Consider the following 26,516-nt stretch of genomic DNA (forward strand, 5'->3'; position numbering starts at 1 on the left):
TGCACACACTCGGTATACTGTGACTGGTTCTCTTCTGTTGTGCTGGGGACTTACGCCGTTTGGCCTTTCGTTGTGCTGGTTAGGCCAACAGATAACAAACTAAACAACATCATAAAGCCACGTCTGTGACACCAATGAGGCGTGAATCTGCCACTTTCCCAGAGAAACTTCAGCCCTAAACACTGTTACAATATTGCATGTTATATTACACATTGTATATAGGCTATTGTACAATATCTAATCTACACACTACTCCCCATGGAATTAATGTCGTGATTTAAACAGGTACTGTTGCTCCTATATATACAGAAACACTTTGCTTGCACAGCTGACGAGGAACCTCTCTCGTCCTATTTCGCTGGAAATATTGTGTACTTTAGTATGTTTTAAAAAATAAACAAACATACACACAAATAAAATTAAACAAGTAAACGAAATGAGGAAAAGGCAATTTGTCAGGTAATATTACTCTCTTGTAATACTATAAATTTTTTTTGTTAATTACAACAGATAATGTCGGCCTATTTGTTTATGCTGATTTGTTTATGCTGAGTCTCTCTCTCTCTCTCTCTCTGTATGTGTGTTATTTTCAATTATTATAAAGGTTTCCAGCAGTGCTAAAATGTACTTAATATATAAAAACCACTCCGACTTAAAGTAAATGTCTGATTATAAACTGACAAATATGCGCCGTACTTCTGATCCGCGTGCTTCTCCCTGAGCTTCTCGAGTGTCTCGAGCGCCCTGCCCACCACGCTGCGCTCTGATTTTTGAAAGGTGTAAAGTGACGTCAAGCTAAGCAAAGACACTGTACCACTGAGGCCATTTACAGTTGGTGAGAAAGGCTGTGGAAAACCGTAGGGAAAGCTTGAAAGTACACGCTGACAAAACTCTCCATGCGAGCACGGTCCAAATAAACATACGCTGTAATTTTGCGAACGTAGAATAAGTTATTTAAACGGGCAAACCTTAGCTAAAGGCTTTTCTGTTGGTTCTTTGAACTACCGTGAAGATGACGCTTGTGCGCACGTTTCTAATACTCTTGTTGGTTTTGGTCTCGGACTCTGGGTCGTGGTCGCAGCCACGAGCTCGGCTCAGCGATTGTCCTCACCTTTGCCACTGCGAAGAAGACGGCACGTTTCTGCGAGCTGACTGCGCGGATCTCGGGCTCCAAGCGCTTCCGTCTGCAATGAGCATCTTCATTTCTTACCTGTAAGTATCGCACCTGCGCACCACGAAAAACTGAATGCATACGCGGTTGAATAATATGTCATGACGATCATCGAGCAGTTGTTCAGGGTATTTCATCTGTGGACACATTTAAATTATTAGCCAAGGTTTTCAAGAAGTGTATTTTCACATGGCTTTTCACATTTCACATGTGTATTAACACATGGCTTCAGTGTTGTGAAACAGCTCACTCCAGACAGTGTGAACACACGTGTGGTGAGTCCGTCTGAGTGTGAACACACGTGTGGTGAGTCAGTTGTGAGTGTGAACACACATGTGGTGAGTCAGTTGTGAGCAGATGGAGAAGAGCATGTAGGTTTTTATTGTTAATACAGTTCCTCTGCGGTCTCAAAGGGTTGTGCTATAAAAATGATAAAAATAAAATATAAGTTCTCCTGGAGAGGAGCAGGGTCCAAGACTAAATAGGGAAGAGTGTGGACTCTGATCTCAAATACAGCTTAATGTGTATGTGGTCAACAGAAGAGCAGAGGGAGAAGAGCAGAGGGAGAAGAGCAGAGAGGGAGGAGCAGAGGGAGAAGAGCAGAGAGGGAAGAGCAGAGAGGGAGGAGCAGGGGAGAAGAGCAGAGGGAGAAGAGCAGAGAGGGAGAAGAGCAGAGGGAGAAGAGCAGAGAGGGAAGAGCAGAGAGGGAAGAGCAGAGAGGGAAGAGCAGAGGGAGAAGAGCAGAGAGGGAAGAGCAGAGAGGGAAGAGCAGAGGGAGAAGAGCAGAGGGAGAAGAGCAGAGAGGGAAGAGCAGAGAGGGAAGAGCAGAGGGAGAAGAGCAGAGGGAGAAGAGCAGAGAGGGAAGAGCAGAGAGGGAAGAGCAGAGGGAGAAGAGCAGAGAGGGAGGAGCAGAGGGAGAAGAGCAGAGAGGGAAGAGCAGAGAGGGAGGAGCAGGGGAGAAGAGCAGAGGGAGAAGAGCAGAGGGAGAAGAGCAGAGAGGGAAGAGCAGAGAGGGAAGAGCAGAGGGAGAAGAGCAGAGAGGGAGGAGCAGAGAGGGAAGAGCAGAGAGGGAAGAGCAGAGAGGGAGGAGCAGAGAGGGAAGAGCAGAGAGAGAAGAGCAGAGGGAGAAGAGCAGAGGGAGAAGAGCAGAGAGGGAAGAGCAGAGAGGGAGGAGCAGAGGGAGAAGAGCAGAGAGGGAAGAGCAGAGAGGGAAGAGCAGAGAGAGAAGAGCAGAGGGAGAAGAGCAGAGGGAGAAGAGCAGAGAGGGAGGAGCAGGGGGAGAAGAACAGAGAATGAAGAGCAGAGAGGGAAGAGCAGAGAGGGAGGAGCAGGGGGAGAAGAGCAGAGAGGGAGGAGCAGGGGGAGAAGAGCAGAGAGGGAGGAGCAGGGGGAGAAGAGCAGAGAGGGAGGAGCAGGGGGAGAAGAGCCTGCCTCTCTCCCTGCCCACGCTGATCAGCCTGGCATGAAGTCCACATGCTTAATTAGACTGCTTGTGATTTTGTCCAGAAAACATCTGTTCCAGTCAGTGGCGGAGCTATTTACTGGTTAGTGGATTAGACCCTCTAAGAAACAACTCAGAAGAACAGGCTGAAGAACAGGATGAAGAACAGGCTGCCACATGAGACACACAAAAAAGCCTTTAAGTGTCTATTTTACTTGCAAATCATGTGAATCCCAACAAAATGCTGCAGCCTAAACCCTAACCCTAACTCTAAACCTTAACCCTAAAGCCCTTATCCCTAACCACAGCCTAAATCCTAACTCTAAACCCTAAACCCTAACCCTAAAGCCCTAATCCCTAACTGCAGCCTAAACCCTAACTCTAACCCTAAACCCTGACCCTAAAGCCCTAATCCCTAACTGAAGCCTAAACCCTACCTCTAAACCCTAACCCTAAAGCCCTAATCCCTAACTGCCGCCTAAACCCTAACTCTAAACCCTAAACCCTAACCCTAAAAATGTGATCCTTAACTAATCATAAAACCCTCAATCTAAAATATGTTACATAGAACCCTGATGAAGAAAACTGCAGTGGATTAGTGCGGACTAATAAAAGAATTCAAATTCAAAACTATGACTATTCACTGCACTAGAAATGAGAATTTGAAACAAACAGGAAGACATCTAAAACATCTAAAACATCTGAAACATCGGAAACACTAGACTGGGTTCATCCACTCCTAAGTCTCTTGTACACTCGTCGTCATTCTCTAATTCACACAGTGCAGTAGTGTGTAAAGACCATGTGCTGATGGAGCACTATATCAAAGTCATCATAAAACACTTGAAACTAGTCACGCTCACTCAGCCAATCTTGGCAGGACTGCAGTGTTAGCAATCTTATCAATCAGCTTGGCTTACACCTAACTTGTGAAAAATTTTTTTCAGTACAACTCCCACCCCCCACACCCAGCCAGCCTGGTCCTAGTGCCCCACTCCCACCCCCACACCCAGCCAGCCTGGTCCTAGTGCCCCTCTCCCACCCCCCACACCCTGCCAGCCTGGTCCTAGTGCCCCACTCCCACCCCCCACACCCAGCCAGCCTGGTCCTAGTGCCCCACCCCTACCCCCCACAACCAGCCAGCCTGGTCCTAGTGCCCCACCCCTACCCCCCACACCCAGCCAGCCTGGTCCTAGTGCCCCACCCCTACCCCCCACAACCAGCCAGCCTGGTCCTAGTGCCCCACCCCTACCCCCCACAACCAGCCAGCCTGGTCCTAGTGCCCCACCCCTACCCCCCACACCCAGCCAGCCTGGTCCTAGTGCCCCACCCCTACCCCCCACAACCAGCCAGCCTGGTCCTAGTGCCCCACCCCTACCCCCCACAACCAGCCAGCCTGGACCACCCCAGCCCTCCACCAGTGTGTGCTTGTATTTTTGAGACACTTGTTTGTCTCGTTTCTTGCTCTGCTAGCAGATGTTGGTGGTGTGGCAGGTGCAGGGAGGTGAGACCTGTACAGCCCCATTCAGCCCACACTGATTCATTATTCCACTCAGAAGCAGGTTTTTAAAGCCGTGTAACCGAACACCAAGCCGTACTGCCACACACATCATACTTTGTTTTACAAGTTCCCAGACTTCATCTCACATATTATTTTCTGGGCTAAGACTTCAGATGCAGGGGTGACAGGTTAGATGAGTGTTTCACTTTGCTTTATTTTGACAGTCTCTTTGGCATGAAGCAGGCCCACGACACACCGCCTGCTCTCTGCTGCTGTCCTCTCCAGCTCCCCTGGGTCCCAAGGCTGTGCATTTAATTGCAGTGGCCATAAACAAACAAAGCCTCTGTCTGTTCTGTTTCTGCTTTGTGTACCTTGCAGACACAGTGACTCCATGAATTGGTCGGCTATTCAGATGGATCCAGACAGGGTTTCGAGGCTGTATGCTACCTAACAATTTTATCCATCTGATAAGATTGACAGGTATCCTACAGCTTCACATAGACACAGTGAGTAACCGGGAGGAAATAAGCCGTCCTTTGTCCTCGCATTTAGGACGGCGGACAGTCTACCACAAGAGTGAGACCATCAGCCTCTTTGAACAGGCATCTACCCTTCAGCAGTCAGGTGCCCAGTAATTCACTTCAGCCCCCCTGCACCTGGATACTTTAGACCCTTGGGAAAGACACGGAGGAGCGCTGCAGTTGCCCCTCTGGTGCCCCCCCCCCCCCCCCCCCCTCCCCCCAGGTCTTTCTCCTCCCAGGAAACACCAGGACCTGCTCTGCTACATGAACACTCATTACCCAGAGGCGCCCCAGAGCTGCTGTGTGATCTAAACCCCACCCTCTGTCCTGGGGTCATCACGGCATCTGCCCTCTGTCTTGGGGTCGTCACGGCGTCCGCTGCAGGACTGCTCGTTTGTCTCCATTAACGAGCTCCTCCTAAAATTAGCTCTGAGCTGCAATTTAGAATGAACTGTAAACACAGAGCAAGATGCTGTGGGCAGAACCTCCTGGTTAATGATCTTAAACTTCATTTTAATGTGTGGCAGTGAGAATGTGTGGCAGATTTCAGACTGGACCAGTTATTCATGCCCCATGTAACAGTGAGTCCAGCTCACACGCGGCAGCAGGACAGGGCAGGGCAGGTGGACAGGGCAGTGCAGGTGGACAGGGCAGGGCACGTGGACAGGGCAGGGCATGTGGACAGGGCAGGGCAGGTGGACAGGGCAGGGCACGTGGACAGGGCAGGGCAGGTGGACAGGGCAGGGCACGTGGACAGGGCAGGGCATGTGGACAGGGCAGGGCAGGTGGACAGGGCAGGGCACGTGGATAGGACAGGGCACGTGGATAGGGCAGGGCACGTGGACAGGGCAGGGCAGGTGGACAGGACAGGGCACGTGGACAGGGCAGGGCACGTGGACAGGGCAGGGCATGTGGACAGGGCAGGGCAGGTGGACAGGGCAGGGCACGTGGATAGGGCAGGGCACGTGGACAGGGCAGGGCAGGTGGACAGGACAGGGCACGTGGATAGGACAGGGCACGTGGATAGGGCAGGGCACGTGGACAGGGCAGGGCAGGTGGACAGGACAGGGCACGTGGACAGGGCAGGGCACGTGGACAGGGCAGGGCAGGTGGACAGGACAGGGCACGTGGACAGGGCAGGGCAGGTGGACAGGACAGGGCAGGTGGACAGGGCAGGGCAGGTGGACTGCAGATGAAAAGATTTTACGACACCCAGTGCAGCAGTTCTGTTTATCTAATCAATGCGGGAAGCAGCTGTTGTTGATGGAGAGGAAACTAACCAGCTACATTGACAAACAGCATGGTTTATAGTCTGAGAGCTTGGCGGAAGTCTGGATAAGCAGGTGGATGTTGGGAGCTGTCACTCATAGCAGGTGTTGAAGGTAGCATGGAGACTGTTGACATGGAGACTGTTGACATGGACATACTGGATCATGAAGCACATCTTGGTGTTTTCTGTGACTTTTCAGTTTTTTGCTGTGATGCTCTGACACGTTTCCTGAGGCAACGTGCGCTGTTGTTCCTGGACTTGTTCTAGTTCATGCAGGCCGCGATGACTCCTGGCTCCTTGCTGTTCGGGTTGGGTACAAGCAGACTCTTTGGTGTGCTACGGACACTGACGATGTGACACAAATAGAAATAAACTGTTGCTATGACACGTCGTAGTTCTGACTTTGAAGAGTTTTAATCAAGATTTTTCTCACGTAAGTTTCATTTCAGAAGATACCTGAACAATTATTGTCCAGTAGACTTTCAGAGCTATGTAAAAGTTGCTTACACAAGGTGCTTTACAAACAAAATGTATAAGAGGAAAAAGAAAATGGAATTAGAAAACTTCATTTAAAGGAGTGTAAAATTATGTTTAAAAATATGTTAAATTAATTGATACAGTATGATTTATAGATTTCAGCTCAATTATATTCACAAGAGAAGATAAATACATTTATTGAGGATTAACTACAGGAATAACTCCAGTTTTATGAGAGTTGTCTCCAGTTGTGTGGGAGTCAGCACATCCACATCACGTTTGGTGGGTCACCAAGACACAAGTGGTGTCTGAACAGCACGGTTCAGTTTCTAAAAGTAATGTCAGAATTGCTCTCTATTTATCATCTTTTACTCTCTGTGTGTCTCTCACTCTGTCTCTCTGTCTGACTCCCTCTGTCTGACTCCCTCCCTCTCTCTCTATCTGTCTCTCTCTCTGTCTCTCTATAGTGACCTGAGCATGAACAACATTAGTCAGCTGCCCAGTAAAGCCTTCACCAACCTTCACTTTCTTGAGGAGCTGTGAGTATGATCCACTCATGTACACACACACACACGCACGCACGCACACACACACACACGCACGCACATACACACGCGCACGCGCACACACACACACACACACACACATGCACACACATACAGGCGTGAGTATGATCCACCCATTTACTTACACATGTATGTATCTACACACACACACACACACACACACACACGCATATGTGTGAGTATGATCCACCCATCTACTCACACATGTGTGTATACATACACACAAACACACACACACGTGTGCACACACACACTATAGTTTCACAGCAAGGGAAACAAACAATACAATAATACTATGAATAAGGCAGCATGCTAGCACGATGTGCCGTGAGTGAGCAGTATCAAGATGCGGTGTGTCTCACAGGGGGAGTTCCCCTCACACACACAGATTTCACGGCACAGGTAGAATTGTAGTGATTAGGACATCTCACCGCATAATAAAGAGGGCTTTAAGAGGCATGCTGAACCAGTAGCTGCTTGCCAGGGAAGACAGCTGGAGTGCTGCAGATGTTGGCTGTGAGTCAGAGGCACCAGGATTATGAGGAAAGCTCATTTAAAATCCTTTGCCTGCACGCTTGAATATCGGTTATTTGATTTTTGTGGTCAGATAAAACCAAACAAGCCATTTGGGACACAAACATCAGAGATGGCTTTGGCATAAAAAAAAACAATCAACATAAAAGCATGGATTGTTAGACAGAGCATAATCTACACTGTGAAATGTGTGTGTGTGTGTGTGTGTGTGTGTGTGTGTGTGTGTGTGTGTGTGTGTGTGTGTGTGTGTGTGTGTGTGTGTTTGTAGCTTCCAAAGCAGATGATCTTGAACACATCATTAATGGTCCATCAGGACGTCTCAGGATGACCCAGGACGTTCCAGGACATTCTGGGCTATCACTTTGATTTATCATATACTTTTAGAAGTAACTTTGGTGAAAGGGTTCTGCACAAGGAGCTACATCTGGTGACACCAGTAATTGATGATTGATAAAAATTGATTGAAAAAAGCTTTGATGCTTTTACCAACCCTAACAAATAGCAACAAAACAAGAACAACAATAATAAAATGGGAATAAAATACTTCTAAAACTCAAATGCGCGTCATACTGACTAATTCTGACTCATTCCTGATGCCTGATAAAAAGACAAACAGACCGTGGGCGTCACTAGTTCTCTGCCACACTCACTGTGGCCTCTCTGTAGCTGCTTGTCTGACCCCATAACCGACAGCTGGGATGACCAAGCGTGAGAGTGAGAGAGAGAGAACAAATTCTCCCAGTGCAGTGTGCTCAGGTGCAGCAGTTGTGCTTTCATGTCTATCCAGAGCAAACTGTCCTGTGAGGGATATGAGCTGAGATGTTCCTGGAAGGCCTCTAAGGTGAGGAGCACCGGGTCAGTCCGATAGCAGCAGGTTCGTCTGGGCTGGATGTGTCCTCATTCATTAGCTCTTCTCCCCTTGCTGGTTTTCTCGCAAGGGGCACGACAAAACACGTCCCCGCAACAAATGGCACTGTTGCGTTAGGACTCAACCAGTGGCATGCTGGGTAAGCTCAGAGCTTGGCCTCCTTCCTGCCATGGTTCTCGACATGGTGTGGAATGTAACACTGGCATAAGCAGGTCTGGCGGACTCTGAGCCTGACTGGAAGAGGTGGAAAGGTGAAAAGGTGTCCCTGGCATAGAGAGACACGTCTCTAGCACTCTACAAACGAGAGACCGTCATGCAGAAACATGTTCGTAGCACAGTCATGTGAGAGACCATCATGGAGAGACACAACTTTAACACTGTCCACTGTCCATCATGGAGAGACACAACTTTAACACTGTCCACCATGGAGAGACACAACTTTAACACTGTCCACTGTCCATTTGCATTATCCTGACTGGTTTGCATTATCCTGACTGGGGGCAAATGTCCTGCGGGGGCAAATGCCTCTGCACTGCAGAGAGGATCTCACAGTGAGAACTGCGTCCTCACCTGAGTGTGAAGGAATGAGTGAGCGTCAGTGTGACACTCCACCAAACACCATCCAGCACGTTCATCGAGCGTGAGGTCATCGCTGTCTCAGTTTTACACGTGGCTTCCAAAGTTGTGGTATAGCCCTTAAAATATTACAGCATGAGCACAAAGAGTGAAGAGATATTTCTGTTTTAGCAACAAGCTCTTTATTGCCAGCTTGGCCACGATTTTAACAAGCCTCACACACAGCCAGATGCAGAACAGGACTAGTGATTAAACAGGCAAGAATTATAAACAGAAAATTACAAGATGATGACAGTAACTCTACTAACACTAATAAAAAGTAATAAGAACACAAACTAAATAAACCAAGCACTCACACACACACAAACACACACACACACATGCACCAGTTTAAAACTACACATTAAACATCTAAAACATTAATCTGAACTAATTCCTGTCTGTGTGAGACGCAAGGCATTCTGGGAGTCCTCGGCATGCTCTCTCCCTCTCATAATGATGCCACGTTACGGCTTTTTGAAGTTTGCATAACACTTATAACAGTGGAAATGAGAGGAAAATTAGAGTATTGGTGACATTAAGACATTGTACGGGCCTTACACACCATATGTCCATATCATACATATGCATCCAAACAAACTTCATCATATCATAGACATGAAACAAAGGGTATATACAAAGCGAACGTTCTGGAGCATTAACGATTAATGTCCTCTCCCCTCACGTTCCTTCTTTTCCCTGTTCAGGCGATTAGCAGGGAACCAGCTCAGAGACGTTCCTAAAGGAGCATTTGATGGGCTCGTCAGTCTCCAAGTGCTGTGAGTGAATGTTCATGTCTGTGTATAGGTACGTGTGAGCTGGGGTCCCTACCATCACAGCCACTGAGTAGAGCCAATAAATGAAATTTTTTTTGTTTGGACCTTTGTGAAAAAGAAAATACATAGAAACACGGGGTCAGAATAGAACACTGAGGCTGAATAGAACACTGGGGCAGAGTAGAACACTAGGACGGAATAGAACACTGGGGCAGAATAGAACACTGGGGCAGAGGGTTTGTGCCAGAACAGGTGCAGAGGCTCAGTAGACTGGCCCACTTGTGAGAGAGTTGCTCTACTTTAGTGAGTGAGTTTGTGAGTGAGCCAGTGATGGAGACAGCAGAGTGAACACATCTTGAGCAGTATTTAGTGATCCTGTTGAGCAGTATTTGGCGATCCTCTGGGGCAGTATTTGGCGATCCTCTGAGGCAGTATTTGGCGATCTTCTGGGGCAGTATTTGGCAATCTTCTGGGGCAGTATTTGGCGATCCTCTGGGGCAGTATTTGGCGATCTCTGGGGCAGTATTTGGCGATCCTCTGAGGCAGTATTTGACGATCCTCTGGGTCAGATTTTGGCGATCCTCTGGGGCAGTATTTGGCAATCCTCTGGGGCAGTATTTGGCGATCCTCTTGCTCCTGAATGGTGGGCCCCTTTGCACTCATACACATCCCGTGCTAGAGCTGACGGCCTTTTCTCTGCCTTCTCCCTCTCCCTCCAGCATGCTCCAGAACAATCGCCTTGAGGAGGTGCCCCGCGAGGCGCTCCAGCACCTCCACAGCCTTCACTCCCTGTGAGTACACATGTACACACACACAGCTTAATGTCTCTCAGACACACTCTCTTTTCTCTTCTTTGAACACCCCCCACCCACAGTGCCAAGGCTCCGTTAATTATCATATGAAACAGAAGGTGGTGGGTGGGGCCACTGGCACGGAGAGACACTGGATGAAGAGCGAACCCTTGGACTTCAGCTCAGTCCAGAGGCCTCAGGAGGCTTCAACTTTGATCACTTTAGAAAGACAGAGAAAGGGTACTGGGGGGGTGAAAACAGATTATCTCTCAATGCATTCGAGCTGTAAACCATCTGTTCTCTTCACCTCTTTCTCATAGTTCTCTTCCCTCTCAAATAAATGCAAAATATCGGTTCTAGATCACATTCATCCTTAAGTGTGGTTCCACGTAGCCCCGACCGCCTGGCGAAGTGAACAGAGTGCTCATTGTTTGACTGTTGTCACGCGGGCATCTTTGGTAATAGTTGTCAGTGAAGAGAAAAGCGCAGCCCCTGTCTGGAGGCTTTGAGAGGGGACTCAGGCGACCCTGCAGGCTGTACTTACGGAGCCCAGGGGCGGAAGACAGGCTATCTAGTTTCTCCTCATTTCACAGTGAAGGTTTTGCCGTCAATGGAAGCCACTGAAGCTATTTAAAAGAGACAGCATGCTTAATGATGCCAGTTATTTTCGCTGGACCAAACCTATTTAAATTGAAAGTATGTTCTTGGCTGAAAGAGAAGGTTAATTCTGTGGTGCTCTTGCTATTTTCTGCATGTCACCGATGTTGAGACTGTTGAGACATCAACCTGACAGGGTACAGCAGGCCATGTGGAATGGATTGTACACATGTACATACCATAACCAGACTCAGAGCAGATTCAGCCTGATTTGGCGACAGCAGGTTTCTGATTGTTTGTTTAAATCCAAACAACTTCTCTTCTATTTATTCCCTTTTTTGGTTTTTAGTATTTTTGTTCCTATACTGCAAATATTTTGCATGCCAATTAATTTTTAAGCCTGTAAATTGTACCCACCTTTTGGAGTGTGTGGCTGTGGTAAGAGTTCTGTGTTTGGAGTGTGTGGCTGGGGTAAGAGTTCTGTGTTTGGAGTGTGAAGGCAGTGCTTAAGGGTGAGGCAATGAACCCAGATGGACAGATTGAATACAGACGTTAATAAAAATGGCCCCAGTTATTTCCCTACAGTAGTTTCATTACTCTGGTTGATATTCTCACTGTTGTTTAGTTACCTGCTGGTCTGTGTGAAGTGAAGGCAGGGGTCCAGGGGTCAATTAGAGGAACCTGTTCTGTTCTCCTGGTGTATTAATCAGTGCATCATGAGCATGACCTCAGTGTTCTGTGTCATTCTCCATGTTCATTAGTTAATTATGCTAGCCTACATGAGAACACAACAAAGCTGTTTTGACATTAGCAGTACTTTTTTCTGACAATCAGATGCCCAAAGCTAATCCCAACACACAAGCGTGTGATGTACCAGTGTCGTCCAGCTAGATCATTACCCTCTGGGTATGAACAGACCGGGACACTGAACCATAACCATCATGAAACTGTGGCTGTGAGTTACAGAGGTGGTCAATACTGTCGTCTCCCATGTGTTTTCTTGACCTTTTTCTAATTGTTTATAGTGTGTTGTTTTCCAGTAGTACTGAATGCAGACAAAGGGAAGTGGAGCCAGATATTGTGGGTTAAATATATAATCCAAACAGACTGTAATGTAAGGGACATTCCCCTCTGTGGAACACATGAAAACACGTCCCTGACAGACCAGGTGAATCTACAGCTTGAGGCTGATTCATTTGGACTAACTTGTATTTTTCATTTGACCTTTAGGTGGTGCTGTTGTTCTCAGCTCCACAAAAGTCCAAAATAAGTTGATTCAAGGCAACTTCTTTTTTTGATTATGTAGAGGGCACAATTTGATGAGTTTTATTTCATGTTCTGTAGAGGAAGCTGTCATCTTCTGCAATTTTTTATTCTTTGTGTTGCATTATGGCATGTCTTTAGCAGTATCAACAAATTGACTACAAACTTGAGAGCAATTTTAAACTGGTTTGATTCGTGGGGTCTGGAATTCTGGAATAAAAAATCCACCAGTTTTGAAAACTTGACTACTTCAGTTTGTTTCATCTACTGTAGCTCCAGCATATCCCGTATTTGTTGTACTGTGCGGGCTACACATTCACAATGTTTTAGGTGGAGGATGAGCGGTTCAGCAAAGCTGCATTTTCATTGCCATGCCAAATCAAATAAAATCCATCATAGTTCAGTGGACATAAATCGGTTGATAGTGAAGCTCAGATATCAGGAGGTGTGAATTCCTGGTGAAGGGTGTGGACGTTAGGACCAGAGTGGGAGCTCTTCACCTCCGTCTCTCACTGACAGGGAGAACCTGAAGTGTTTTAAACACTTCTCTTAAACCAGAGGCTTTATCAGGAACCATTCTGAACTGAGTGAGGCAGACATATTGGCAGTGGTGTGAGTGGAGGCTAGACCAGTGGCCACGCCCACACAAACTCTCTGCTTCACGCACGTGGTCTGTAGATGAGTTAAACACTGCAACTACATAAAGGTTCCCATCGCTAAAACTAGCAATGCTATATTGGAGTTGGAAGGAACACACAGTGTATTTAAAAAGGTTTATTTAAAGGTACAGTTGAGTGAAAAATGAAATTAATACATCTTTTACCCTAAATGCAAGTGATCAGCAAAGACATGCATGCACAGTATGTTGTACTTTTAGGCCATGGAGGTAAAGTAACACATGAGCGATGCTTCAGACACCCACATCACTGAGCACATGGCATGAAATAACTACATGTGCTTCCCAGCCCAGCAGCACCACACAACACTCTTCATCTCCCAACACTCTTCATCCCCAACACTCTTCATCCCCCAACACTCTTCATTTCCCAACACTCTTCATCCCCAACACTCTTCATCCCCCAACACTCTTCATCCCCAACACTCTTCATCCCCAACACTCTTCATTTCCCAACACTCTTCATCCTCCAACACTCTTCATCCCCAACACTCTTCATCTCCCAACACTCTTCATCCCCAACACTCTTCATCCCCCAACACTCTTCATTTCCCAACACTCTTCATCCCCAACACTCTTCATCCCCCAACACTCTTCATCCCCAACACTCTTCATCCCCAACACTCTTCATTTCCCAACACTCTTCATCCTCCAACACTCTTCATCCCCAACACTCTTCATCTCCCAACACTCTTCATCCCCAACACTCTTCATTTCCCAACACTCTTCATCCTCCAACACTCTTCATCCCCAACACTCTTCATCTCCCAACACTCTTCATCCCCAACACTCTTCATTTCCCAACATTCTTCATCCTCCAACACTCTTCATCCCCAACACTCTTCATCCCCCAACACTCCTTATCTCCAATAATCTTCATCCTCCAATGCTCTTCATCTCCCAACACACTTCAACCAAGCAGTGCTTGGTACCTGTAACTGGAACAGGTGTGATGGACATTAGGACAGAGCTGAACTGTCATTTTATTAAACTGGTTTTAGTGAACCAGATAATGTCTTGTGAGGCATTTGTATTGATTTTACAGTATATATTGTGCAATATTTGGGTAATTTCAGTTACTTGTTAACAACATTAACCACCTAGCTAAAATGGCAAAATGTGGACACCTGACATCTCATGGCTGATCAAATCCAGTAGAAATCATATCTGGCTCAGATCAAGTCACCATCACAAAAGAAAATCAAAGTAATCAAAAAGCTTAATGTCATGAACTGATGTTTCATATTTTCATATCTGTAATTTCTTATGTATTTAGACCTGCCCTCCTATTGGCCCTCCTTTAAAGTCCAAACCCCTGTTGTGTTTTTCACCAGCCGTTTAGATGCGAACCACATCTCCAGAGTTCCTCAGCGCTGCTTCGAGGGGTTGTCTTCTCTACGTCACCTCTGGCTGGATGACAACGTTCTGACTGAAGTGCCCACCCAGGCCCTCGGGGTCCTGTCCTCCCTGCAGGCGATGACCCTGGCGCTTAATAAGATCACCCACATCCCTGACCAGGCATTCGCCAACCTGTCCAGCCTGGTTGTGCTGTGGGTGCCACGCAGTCAAACAGCTCTGCTCCTATAGCCCATTTAGCAACTCAGAATAAGCTTTTCCAGTAAGGAAAGAGAAGAGAGCAAAAAGTGAAATTGAATGCTGAATGAAACAATTACTAAACAGGATGTGATAAACACTATACCGCTGTGAGACAGAGCTGTCTTCCTAGATACATTCTAACAAGATTCATTACAGTTATGTCTCCCACATGAACACAAAACCACTGCTTCCAGAAGAGCAAAGATAAAAAACTGTGACATTTGTAAAGCTTCATGTAAACATGGCCAGTATGCAAAGGCATTTAGAGGGAACTGATTCAGAGGGAACTGTAGATCTCTGTGTACTGTATAGTTGACCTCCTGATTGCATCGGGCTTTGACTTTCCAACAAACATTCAAGTCTTCCTGAGGACTACCAACTTTGATCCCACTGCACAGTGTGCCGTTTGCTCTTATCCAATAACTAAATATTTAGTGAAATAGCACGTGCATGCAATTACTTGCAGAAGGACAAGAGACATAAATAAGAGACACTTATTTGATCTGATTTAAGCTTATTCGAAAGCTTTTGTAAAAGCTTATATAAGCTCAGATAATCTTTTAAGCTTTACTGAACTTATTTTAGCTCATTTAAAGACTAACTTATTTAAGCTTATGTATAACGAATATATATGGATGTCTTCTTGTTTAAATATTAAGACATTCAGCATAGTTCAGGTTAACATTCACTTCAAATTTAGATAAAAAAATAATAATAATTTGTAAGATTGTTACTCATGACTAGAATTTTGGAAGTATACATGGTTACATTTAAAGAAAAAAAAAACAGAAAAGCAATCTACCAGAGCCCCAGACAAACGGGGATGGGGCGGTTGAAAAAGGTTTGCTGTGACAGGAAGATCGGAGAAGCATAGGAGAAACACTTTAGGCTCACAGTCTGAAACTTGCCATGACACTGATTAGTGCAAAACCTGCACGGTCCTTAATGTTTAGTGCTCATTTCTAAAAATAATTCTTCCTCAGTTCTGCTGTACAGTGTGGGCACCGTACCTTAATAAAATTTGCAGCTCTCAGTGTGAGGAAGAGGCGTTTCTTACTGACAGATAAACCTCCCGAATTATAGAGCAGTCACAATAACAAGGCCATCTACATCGTCTGATTGTATTTGATACTTTTAAATTAAAATATTCGTTTTTTTAAGTTTGAGCAGTTGTTGCTAACAGGCTTTTGAATGCAGCACAAAGGCATCTGAAAGAATCAGTCAGCAGTCAAAGGCAGCGTCCTGTTTCTTTGATCAGCGCCCCCTGTACAGCTGCTCTAATGTGCATGACACACGTAAAGCTCGAGGTATTCAGGATCAGTGTACAGCCACACTGGACACAAAAGACAAGATGTAGGAAGAAGCCTGAAGCCTTTGTTACTTTTTTTGTCTTTGCAGTCTTTGTGTGTGTGTGTGTGTGTGTGTGTGTGTGTGTGTGTGTGTGTGTGTGTGTGTGTGTGTGTGTGTGTGTGTGTGTGTGTGTGTGTGTGTGTGTGTGTGTGAAGACAGAAGGGGCGGGGCCATCTGACTGTTCCCTTTGCCTTCCTTCCTCAGGCATGTCAATAACAACCGAGTGGTCTCCATGGGAAAGCACAGCTTCAGTGGGTTACACAGCCTGGAGACTCTGTAAGTTGACCTCTCATTAACATGGAGAAAGTACCTTTCCCAGTGTCCTCCTCTCTGTGAACCTGTCCTGGTCTCTTCTTCTCAGACAGGGCAAATAAGAGTTCCAGATCAGTAGTCTCTCTCATGGGGACTTTATCTCTTGCAGGAAAGGGAATTATATCACAGTTGTAATGACATTTACCTCATCCGTCCTCAAAGTGTGAGAGTGCACACGTCACTCACAGCAGTGTTTGGGGGGGGGGGTGTACAGGCTTCATCATAATGACACTGGTGTCCTAAATCAAGGATCCTGCATCCTGTTTGTCTTCAACACGTTGCAGCTGCTGTCTGACCAGGTCCAGTGTTCCTCTGCTGTCCCATCTCATTTCTGGAACACACAGGCACATCTTGATTGGCTCTTCCTGAGCCTTTGAATGTGTTCATGGGGGGTCTTATGTAGCCAGTTGGAAAAATCTAGAATTCAGTAGACATCTCAAGCATGTATGCCCATTCAGAGGAGCGGTACTGAATCCTGAGTGGATCTGTTTAAATACAAAGCCAACAGGGTTTACATGATGGATGTTGATGAAGGAAACCTGAGAAATGTTGATTATGTTTTTCAAATGAACCATAAACCAAGTTAAAGTATAACAAAGTGATGCTCATCTGGGAAAGGTAATTCCAGCTGACTTCATTCAGAGTGTGTGGCCTCCGTAGCTAACAGCATATGGTCCCTGAGTGTTTACTATACATCATTAAAGCAACTTTTGGATAATCATTCTGTTTACTGTGTGGGGTTATTGTACTGATGAACTGAAGTGTAGGTCTCAAAGAGACAAGACAATAGTTCATTGGTGAAAGAGAATAGTTTTAGTGATACTTAGCTATATGTATGGGTTAACATTGGGGAATTTTTAGAATTTAGAAGTCAGCACATAGATACATGTAGGAACACAGTTTCTCTGTTTTGTGAATGTGTCTATTCAGTGAACACAGGTTAACTCAAAGTGGTAAAGCTGAAAATGTGCTGGGCATCATGGGGAGATGAACATGCGGTTCTGTTCAATTCTATCACCTGTGCACATGTTTCTCTCATCATGCATGGATCTGTAGTAGCACTGCAGTCAGGGGGTGTACCACACACATTCACCACACCCCACACACCACAGATCACACCCCACACCGATCACACACACCACAGATCACATCCCACACAGATCACACACCACAGATCACACACCACACAGATCACACACCACACAGGTCACACACCACACAGATCACACACCACAGATCACACACCACACAGATCACACACCACACAGGTCACACACCACACAGGTCACACACCACAGATCAGGGTTATACACTAAAAGTAAAGGTAAACCTTCAAAAAAATGCATGTAACTTAAAAAAAATGTGTTCATGAAACTGAGTCTTGAACCTACAGGGATCTGAATTACAACCATCTGGAAGAGTTTCCTGTTGCTATCAGATCCTTGAAGACTTTAAAGGAGTTGTGAGTATATGCAGTGTCTCTTTGTCCATCTTATAGTTATATGTTCAACCTCACAAGACCTTCAGCAGCGTGTCTGCTTTGTTCCAGGGGCTTCCACCACAACAATATCAAGTCTATCCCTGAACGTGCCTTCGTTGGGAACCCTTCTCTGCTGACCATGTGGGTGTCCAAAGACAATGATTCTTAAGCCTGTTAAACATCTAGTGTTGCTTTTGCTGGCTAAAACCTATAAACCCACCTCCACACATAGAAAGGCACTGTGTCAACTACAGTGTGGAGTAACTGTGCGGTTACTGTGTAGTTAGTTACTTTTGTAAAGGTGCACTGTTCTGTATATTTAGTTCCCTATGCCAGGTTTGCAGAAGCTCAGATCTAATTAAGCTCATCTGAATCTTTTATGTTTAAAACAGATTATTCTATGACAATCCCATTCACTTTGTTGGAAAGTCAGCATTCCAGCAGCTGCCTGAGCTCCAAACCCTGTGAGTGCAGTTCCGTCCCAGACTGTGAAGCTCCGCGTGACCCGGGCAGAAATTACAGCAGTACTGAATCTTGAATCTTCGGTTTTTGGGTTTAGGTCTTTAAACGGCGCAGCAGACATCACAGAGTTCCCAGACCTCACAGGCACTCACAATCTTGAGAGACTGTGAGTCACCTCTGAACTCTTACAGTGTGCCTTCAAACACACTCCGTTAGCAGAATCTACTAATATACATGTACACTCCGTTAGCTGAATCTACTTTATTAGCTGAATCTACTAATATACCTGTACACTAGATCAGTTAATATACCTGTACACTCCATTAGTAGTATCAGCTAATATACCTGTACTAAAGTTCTTCTCAGTTTGTTTTTTCTGAGTTGCTTAAGGTCCCTCTGTAGTAAGTAAGCTTAGTGTAAGTGTACATTTTCCTATTTGCTTTATGAGGAGCCTTAAACTTAGAGCTTAGGTGGTTTAGAAGGAGTTTATTTCTAACTAGTCACAGAGTCACAGAGCTGTGACTGAGCTGATATGTCTGTTTTTGTAGCACTATCACAGGAGCACGAATCACATCTCTGCCCAGTACACTGTGTGGTCAGCTCCCCAACCTACAGATGTTGTGAGTCCTCTCCAAACTGTTCATGTGATGTGTGTGTGTGTGTGTGTGTGTGTGTGTGTGTGTGTGTGTGTGTGTGTGTGTAGAGATATAAGTAGATATTTAGATAATGAATATTTCTAACAATTGCCAAAACCTCACATGAAATTGTTTTCCAGAGATCTGTCCTACAATTTACTCAAATCCCTGCCCAGTCTCCAAGGGTGTGAACGGATCCAGAAGATGTGAGTTGCCATTGTATGCTATAATTTTATGGATGGTTGATGTTAAAAACACCAGGAATAATAATAACTAAAGCTTGTCTTTACTGACCAGTGATCTCCATCATAACCAGATCCAAGAGCTACGAGGGGACACGTTTAGAGGTTTAACCTCTCTAAAAACCCTGTGAGTATTTCACTAAAGACCCTGTGAGTATTTCACTATAGACCCTGTGAGTATTTCACTAAAGACCCTGTGAGTATTTCACTATAGACCCTGTGAGTATTTCACTAAAGACCCTGTGAGTATGATTTCACTAAAGACCCTGTGAGTATTTCACTAAAGACCCTGTGAGTATTTCACTATAGACCCTAATTATTTCACTAAAGACCCTGTGAGTATTTCACTATAGACCCTGAGTATTTCACTAAAGACCCTGTGAGTATGAGTTCAGATGTCATGCGGGCCCTTATACTCTGTACAAATACAACCTCCACATGACAGCAAGAAACCAAGAGAGTCAGAGCAATGTCAGACCAAAGACTCTGGCTTGTAGAAGTGAGTGTTCAAAGGGATTTTCACTCAGAAAGACTGAAGTCAGCTCATTATAGCATGTGTGAATCCACAAACCAAATCGGAGAAAGGTAAACATATGTAAACTGATCTTTTATCTTAGCTGGTTAAATATATCTTCAGTGTACTTTCAGCTATAAAAAAGCCAGTCTCTGACGCAAATCAGGCAGATTTATTTTTTAGCAGTTGTTCTTTTAGTCTGAATGTTTGCATATTTCCAAGCATGTGTTATCTTTTCTATATGACAAAAGAAACAACATTACCCATAAGTCTAGTCAGCAAAGAGGTGAACTGGTGTTCCCTACAAACTCATCTCAGTATAGAAATTTGTATTATATGTTGTGGTTTGATTGCACAGTCCTGTGTTTCACACTGGAACACAATGACATGGCATTGTATCAGTGCAGAACAAACTGGGTTTTACCCCAAGTTACTAATTTATGTGTTCACTAAAGGACTTTTATTTTGTCTTTACATTTGTCTGTCTGTCTAGTCACCTGGGTTGGAATGAACTGTCTTTTGTGGATCCCCTTGCCTTCTCGGGATTGGCAGCTCTCACCAAACTGTGAGTTCCAACATTCCTCACTAAAACCACTCTGATGACGCTGTTAACAAACACTAGAAAACAACGACGGCATATCACAGTGTCAACAACAAATTAAAAGTGCTGTCATTAGATGCATTACATTAGGTTTTGTAATACTGGTCCTGAAGCTAATGGTGTTGTAGAAGTGTTCTTGGTCTTTACAGGCCTGCTGGTGTTTATCGTGGGTGATCGTTCTTGTCTGCAGGGATCTGTCTTCCAATCAGTTGTCTTCACTGCCTACACTGGACCTTCACATGCTGACCCATCTAAAACTGGCTGGCAATGCACATCTACAGGAGTTGCTGCCTGTGGAGAGCTTTACTAGACTGAGGTGAGTGCACCATCAAATGGACCCAACCAGGTGATTCACATTTTTGCTCAGCTTATATCTGAAGCAGATGTCCCAGCAGCAGGTACTCAAAGGTGAAACAAATAGTGCCTTTGCACATGAGTTATTGAAATATTTGCAAGTAATAGCAAATTAAGAGACCACTCCAAACTTTAATCTCTGCATGTGACCTCACATGGAACCACTGTTGAATTCCAACACACTACCTAATTAAGTAATGATTCTGTGATCATCTGAACCAAATCTGATTTAACAAGCAGTGTTAACAACTGGTAACTGGACTGGTAATGGACTGGTGATAGACTGGTGACAGACTGGGGATGGACTGGTGATGGACTGGTGACAGACTGGTAACGGACTGGTGACGGACTGGTGATGGACTGGTGACAGACTGGGGATGGACTGGTGATGGACTGGTGGCGGACTGGTGATAGACTGGTGATGGACTGGTGATGGACTGGTGACGGACTGGTGACGGACTGGTGACAGACTGGTGACGGGCTGGTGGAGAGCATGCAGAACACATGGAAGCTGTGATTGAACACTGTAATGATGTCACCAAATAGTGACTTCTGAACTTTAAATAATCAGTATTGTGTTGTTTAAAAATTTATATGGACTTGTTTTGTTGATTTATTGATCATAATTTTAATCTGGTATACATTCACAAAAACAACAACGTGATGTTAACAGAAGATTGGAGTGTCATTTTAAGCAATGCATTTTAGCCCTGGTGTAAGAACTTGTAAGATTGCCTGGCTGGCTAAGCATTGGAAAAAGTAATGCATGTTCTGGTGTGTCTTTCTAGGGTTGTGGAAATGCCATATGCATTTCAGTGCTGTGCATTTCTGAAATGGGAGAAATACGGGAGCCTCCTGGGAAAAGGCAGGAACAGCGGTAATGATCCTGGACGGAAGGAACAGAATTCCACACACATCCACAGTGCGAATTCTACAGATATCCACAGAGCAGAATTCCAGGGCAGAAGTCTGTAACTCCAAAATGAAGCATGCCCTGGAAATGCCCTATTTAGACGGCTCTAACAGCTGAATAAAATGTGTTTTTTGAGGTTTAATGCAAAAACCGTTCCTGATCTTGAATCTTGAAAGTCAGTGACCACAATCATTGAAGCCAGCTAAGTTAGTTGTTCCTAAAATAAATTACACACTATTACAGTGTGGAAAATCTCAGCAGACTCTTTGTATTTCTTTATATCTATCTTTCCCTAAAAGGTGACCGTGAGCTGGAGGATACATTTATGGACTCTGACGACGAGCCTCTGTCTCACCTGTCTGTCCAGTGCTCTCCAGCTCCAGGTACAGGAAGCTGCTCATTAATACTGTTGTTTTGCTGCCAGAGCTTCTGCATAACTTTAGTTTTTTTCTCTTCTCCAGGTCCATTCCAGCCCTGTTCCCATCTGTTTGGGAGCTGGCTGATCCGAGGTGCAGTGTGGCTAATAGCAGTTTTGTCCCTGGTTTGTAATGCTCTGGTCCTGGTCTCTATCTTCCTGTCCCCGACATTCCTGGCTCCTGTGAAGCTTCTGGTGGGCCTGCTAGCACTGGTCAACAGTCTGATGGGCTTGTGCAGTGCCTCCATGGCGCTGGTGGACACCCTCACCTTTGGCAGTTTCGCTAGCTATGGAACTCGCTGGCAGAGCAGCGTAAGCTGCAAGCTCTCTGGTCTTGTGTCTGTCTTTGCGTCAGAGACCGGCGTCTTCCTTTTGACCGCGGCTGTGGTGGAGAGGGGCTTCTCTGTCCGTGGTGGGCAAGTTGCCCCAGGAGGCAGGGCATCGCCCACGGTGGTGAAGCTGGCCGTGGCCCTCTGCTTCACCTCGGGCTTCGTGATGAGCGCGGTGCCTCTCCTCCAGGCAGAGACCACGTCCTCGCTCTGCCTGCCGCTGCCCCAGGGCGAGCACTCTGCGCTGGGCTTCACGGTGACTCAGGTGCTGGTCAACTCCCTGTGCTACCTCGCCATGACCATCATCTACACACGCCTGTACTGCAGCCTAGAGAGGGCGGCGGACAAGCGCTGGGACTGCTCCATGGTCCGACACGTGGCCTGGCTCCTCTTCGCCAACTGCGTCCTCTACTTCCCAGTAGCTTTCCTGTCGTTTTCCACCTTGCTGAGACTCCCTGCCGTGGGGCCGGGCGTGGTCACACTGGTGCTGCTGGTGGTCAGACCTCTTCCTGCCTGCATTAACCCTTTGCTCTATATGCTTTTTAACCACCACTTTAAAGAGGACCTGGGGCTCATCCTCCGTCAGACTCAGGCACCACCGTGGAAGAGCCGCCACCCCAGCCGGGTTTCTCTCAACTCGGAGGATGCGGAGAAGCAGTCTTGGAACTCCGCACAGACTCTGGTCTCTGCAGCAGGTTCAGACAAACCGGGAAGCAAACCCTTGGTGCCCTTGGGACACTCTTCCAAGTCCAGCCATCTTGCTATGCACTGTGTATGTACATCTTAGTGTTTATGAGTATACAATGAAACATGTTCTCTGATTCTTGAAGGAGATACACAATTGGAAAAGACAGTGGTGGAGCTATCTGCATCCATTCAGTTAAACTCATGAATTCAACTTCAGCATAACTCATTTAATTTAATGGGACTTAAATCTGTAATCTGCTCTGCGGAACCGTCATATTTTTTCCTCAGATCAGTGTTCAAAATCATTATGATCGGTGTGAATTCACACTGGCATGAGTTGCACTGTTAGGAGTTAAGGAGTCCCAGCCTTTGCTGAAACTCTTGTATGTGTTGGTCTTACAGCAAGCGTGGGCAGAATACTGATGTCTTCTTCCTTGGCGTTATTCTGTGACTTGAGGACAGGGTCTTAACCTACATTAAACTATCAAATGACAAAATCTCTGGGTGTGCATGGCTGCTTACCAGCCAAACGCTCCAGGCATTTATGGGCAAGGAGAGGTCTGTGGGCAAGGAGAGGTCTGTGGGCAAGGAGAGAAAAAAAATTTCTCTAACAATTCAACACTTTCAACTAAAATATCTTGCTCTGTTTTATTTAAATGGGACTTACTATTCTCATTTGCTTTGTTCATAATTTTATTTTTGCTGTCTATTTTTGCTCATGCTGTCTCTCGCATCTCCACTGTCTAAAACACTGTTAGTACTCCTCTATCTTTAAGCCACTCCTCCTGATGGGCCCAGTCTGCTCTGATTGGTCAGTTCTCTCACTGTAGGACCACCAGTCCTACACATTATGGGTGCTGTTTTTATTACATTTATCAATTATAATACACTTTCAATGTTTAATGAATGCACCTCCAACTGGAACACTCTTCAACATCTAGTGACAGACAATTGCTGTTATAAACAACCACGGACAATAACAGGCATTTAACACGTATGTGAGAGTATGAATTCAATCAACCTCTAACTTCTTGAGGTTCTGCCTTTGGAGGAGCACGTATAGGAGATTTCTCCTTACAGCATGGAACATGGTGTCTTCTCGACATGACAAAACTGAACAAACCCTTTCTGAGCTCTGGTAGAAGCAATGTGGCGTGTGAGGGTGTACATTTTCAATAGGTGGAGATATTCACCTGTACTGTGTCTTGTAACAGAGAAAATGACTGAAATTTCAGACAGCTGAGAAAACTGGTTTGTTTGGGAGAGTTATTCTCCATGATGTGTAGTTTGGGCTTTAGCAGCTTTGCAGACTGCTATAGTAAATGTATAATATGTATTATACTATAAGGAAATAAAATTATATTATATGTAAAAATAACGTATAATAATAGGCCCATGTACATGATCCATAGTTACATGCACAAGTAGTGAGCTTTGGTTTCTCTATGGAAAGTACCATTTTAATGTGATGGTAGCTCCTTTATTAAAACAATAATGTAGAGCAAACATATAGTGCTTTGTAATGTCTTTGAGTTTATATAAAACTTTAAATGAGCACATCATTTTCAACAAATTGCTCATGCTTAGATGAAGAATTGATGCAACTTCACATTTATACAACTTCACATTTATAAAGCTCCCATTTATACTTGACATATCCAAGATGTCTCCTAATACATGAGGGTCATGCATCTCTGTAAAGACGGAGAATTCAGATGGATAACAATGGTCCTGAGTTGTTTGTTTCTTATAATATACCATGAAACACATTAACATGGTATTCTATTTTGACCTGTGATTGCAACTCAAGGGAAATGCTATTACGAGGAATAAACAGAAGCCTTTTCTAAATATATTTATAAAGGCCAAAAATCCACAAGTCTCTTCTAATTTCTTATAGCAAATTAGTTAATATTTCAAGAAATTGTTAAACCTTCTAATTTCAGTTCTAAAAAACGGCTGTAGTTATGCAAGGTTAGTGAATTACTTTTAACACTAGCAAATATTTCCAGGTTACAAAGAGAAAGACAGGCAATGGGATTTGATGAAACTTAAATGTGTGTGTGTGTGTGTGTGTGTGTGTGTGTGTGAGAGAGAGAGAGAGAGAGAGAGAGAGAGAGCAAGAGAGATTACATCTAAAATCTTGTAATCAAATTACTTATGGCAAGAAAATACAATAAGATCATTTTCATTCAGTTCAGTGACCATTAAAAGCAGGACTGTAAAGAAAGAACAAAAAAGCACAAGCCAAGTGTGAGCTGTTCAGGTGTGAGCTGTTCAGGTGGTCATGTGTTGTGAAAAGCGCTATACAAATAAACTTTGATTGATTGATTGATTCATTTATACACTGTTTTTAACCCTGTAGTTGACTGCTTTGAAGGCACAGTTGACTGTACACCTGTCTAATACAGCATGGCACCCATAAGATGCCACCTGCCTGTAATAATCTTAAATGCTCTGTTAATGCTCAGTGTCCTCGTATTTGTTATTAGCAGGTAGCAGATTCAGTAAATGTAGAGGTTGTCATTTCAACTGTATAGGCAACATTTGTGACTCTTTATAAATGGGACATAGCACTTGAGTCTTTATCGCATCAAATAAGTGTGCATTCTCATGACTGTATATAGAATAGCTGTTTTCATACCAGAGCAATGTAATCATGTTATTTTTAATAAAGAAATGCAAGAAAAACAACTGATTTGTGTATAATGTAAAGAATTGTATGAGAGGTTTGCATCGTGTCTGTGTTTATGGACAGTGGAATCAGACCATGGCCAGTAACTGAACAAACAACAAGGGATAAAAAGTATAAGAATCAAATAGCCAAATGAACCAAAGGTTGTACGCTGTTGTTCTGACATATACTGTAATACATCAGTCATTGTGCCTGCGCTATTAATAGGCTGCTGCCATCACTGATGCAAGCTGATGTTGTGAGACAATTTGTTTAATGTTCATAAGTCAAGAACTAAACTAAAATACAAGTTAAACACATAATGGGTATTATAATAATAGACTACAGCTCAGCCTATGATCTTTCTGTCCTAGGACATAATTCACACACATTTCTTTTAGTTTCACATGTTTTCATGTTTTATTTGTAATATCTGTAGCACTTTGCACAGTTTTCACACATAAAATTAAGTAAAATTATATTGTCATATAAATAATATCAGATCTTAATGCTGGTTTAGAACGAAAAGACATACAGCCTCAATATTTAGGTTATAGTGCATTTTAACACCAATGTATACCCTTATGTGTAGAAACCCTGTCATTTTACACTTTAATATTCTGTAGTTCAGGAATGAATAGTGAATGACTATGACTAGTAGGGACTGAACAGTTACAGCCTCCTATAATAATTTATCATGCATTCATAGGATTATATGCATGTTATCATAGGAATTATAACAAATTTACATTTGTGTAATATATTTAAATCCTTATATTATGTTGCCACATTATATTCCAATAGACTAATCCATAAATATCACATTCATGCATTTTAATAACTGATAATACACTAATTTCTTAGGCATTTGTTGTTGAAAACCTG

General features: G+C 44.5%; 1 protein-coding gene across 1 annotated transcript; it reads left to right on the forward strand.

Moving 5' to 3' along the window:
• The first annotated feature begins 799 nt into the window (after positions 1 to 799).
• On the forward strand, positions 800 to 25,628 carry LOC143514381 (leucine-rich repeat-containing G-protein coupled receptor 5-like). The gene is made up of 18 exons (XM_077005479.1): positions 800 to 1,212; positions 6,849 to 6,920; positions 9,672 to 9,743; positions 10,460 to 10,531; positions 14,402 to 14,617; positions 16,218 to 16,289; positions 17,719 to 17,787; positions 17,875 to 17,946; positions 18,198 to 18,269; positions 18,365 to 18,433; positions 18,816 to 18,887; positions 19,043 to 19,108; positions 19,200 to 19,271; positions 20,152 to 20,223; positions 20,450 to 20,575; positions 21,402 to 21,490; positions 21,826 to 21,909; positions 21,988 to 25,628. Exons 1-18 carry the CDS (start codon positions 1,013 to 1,015, stop codon positions 23,055 to 23,057), a joined length of 2,637 nt encoding a protein of 878 aa, XP_076861594.1. The 5' UTR covers positions 800 to 1,012; the 3' UTR covers positions 23,058 to 25,628.
• Positions 25,629 to 26,516: the final 888 nt, after the last annotated feature.

The sequence above is a fragment of the Brachyhypopomus gauderio genome, chromosome 5 (genome assembly GCF_052324685.1).
Source record: "Brachyhypopomus gauderio isolate BG-103 chromosome 5, BGAUD_0.2, whole genome shotgun sequence".
In the NCBI taxonomy this organism is placed as follows: domain Eukaryota; kingdom Metazoa; phylum Chordata; class Actinopteri; order Gymnotiformes; family Hypopomidae; genus Brachyhypopomus; species Brachyhypopomus gauderio.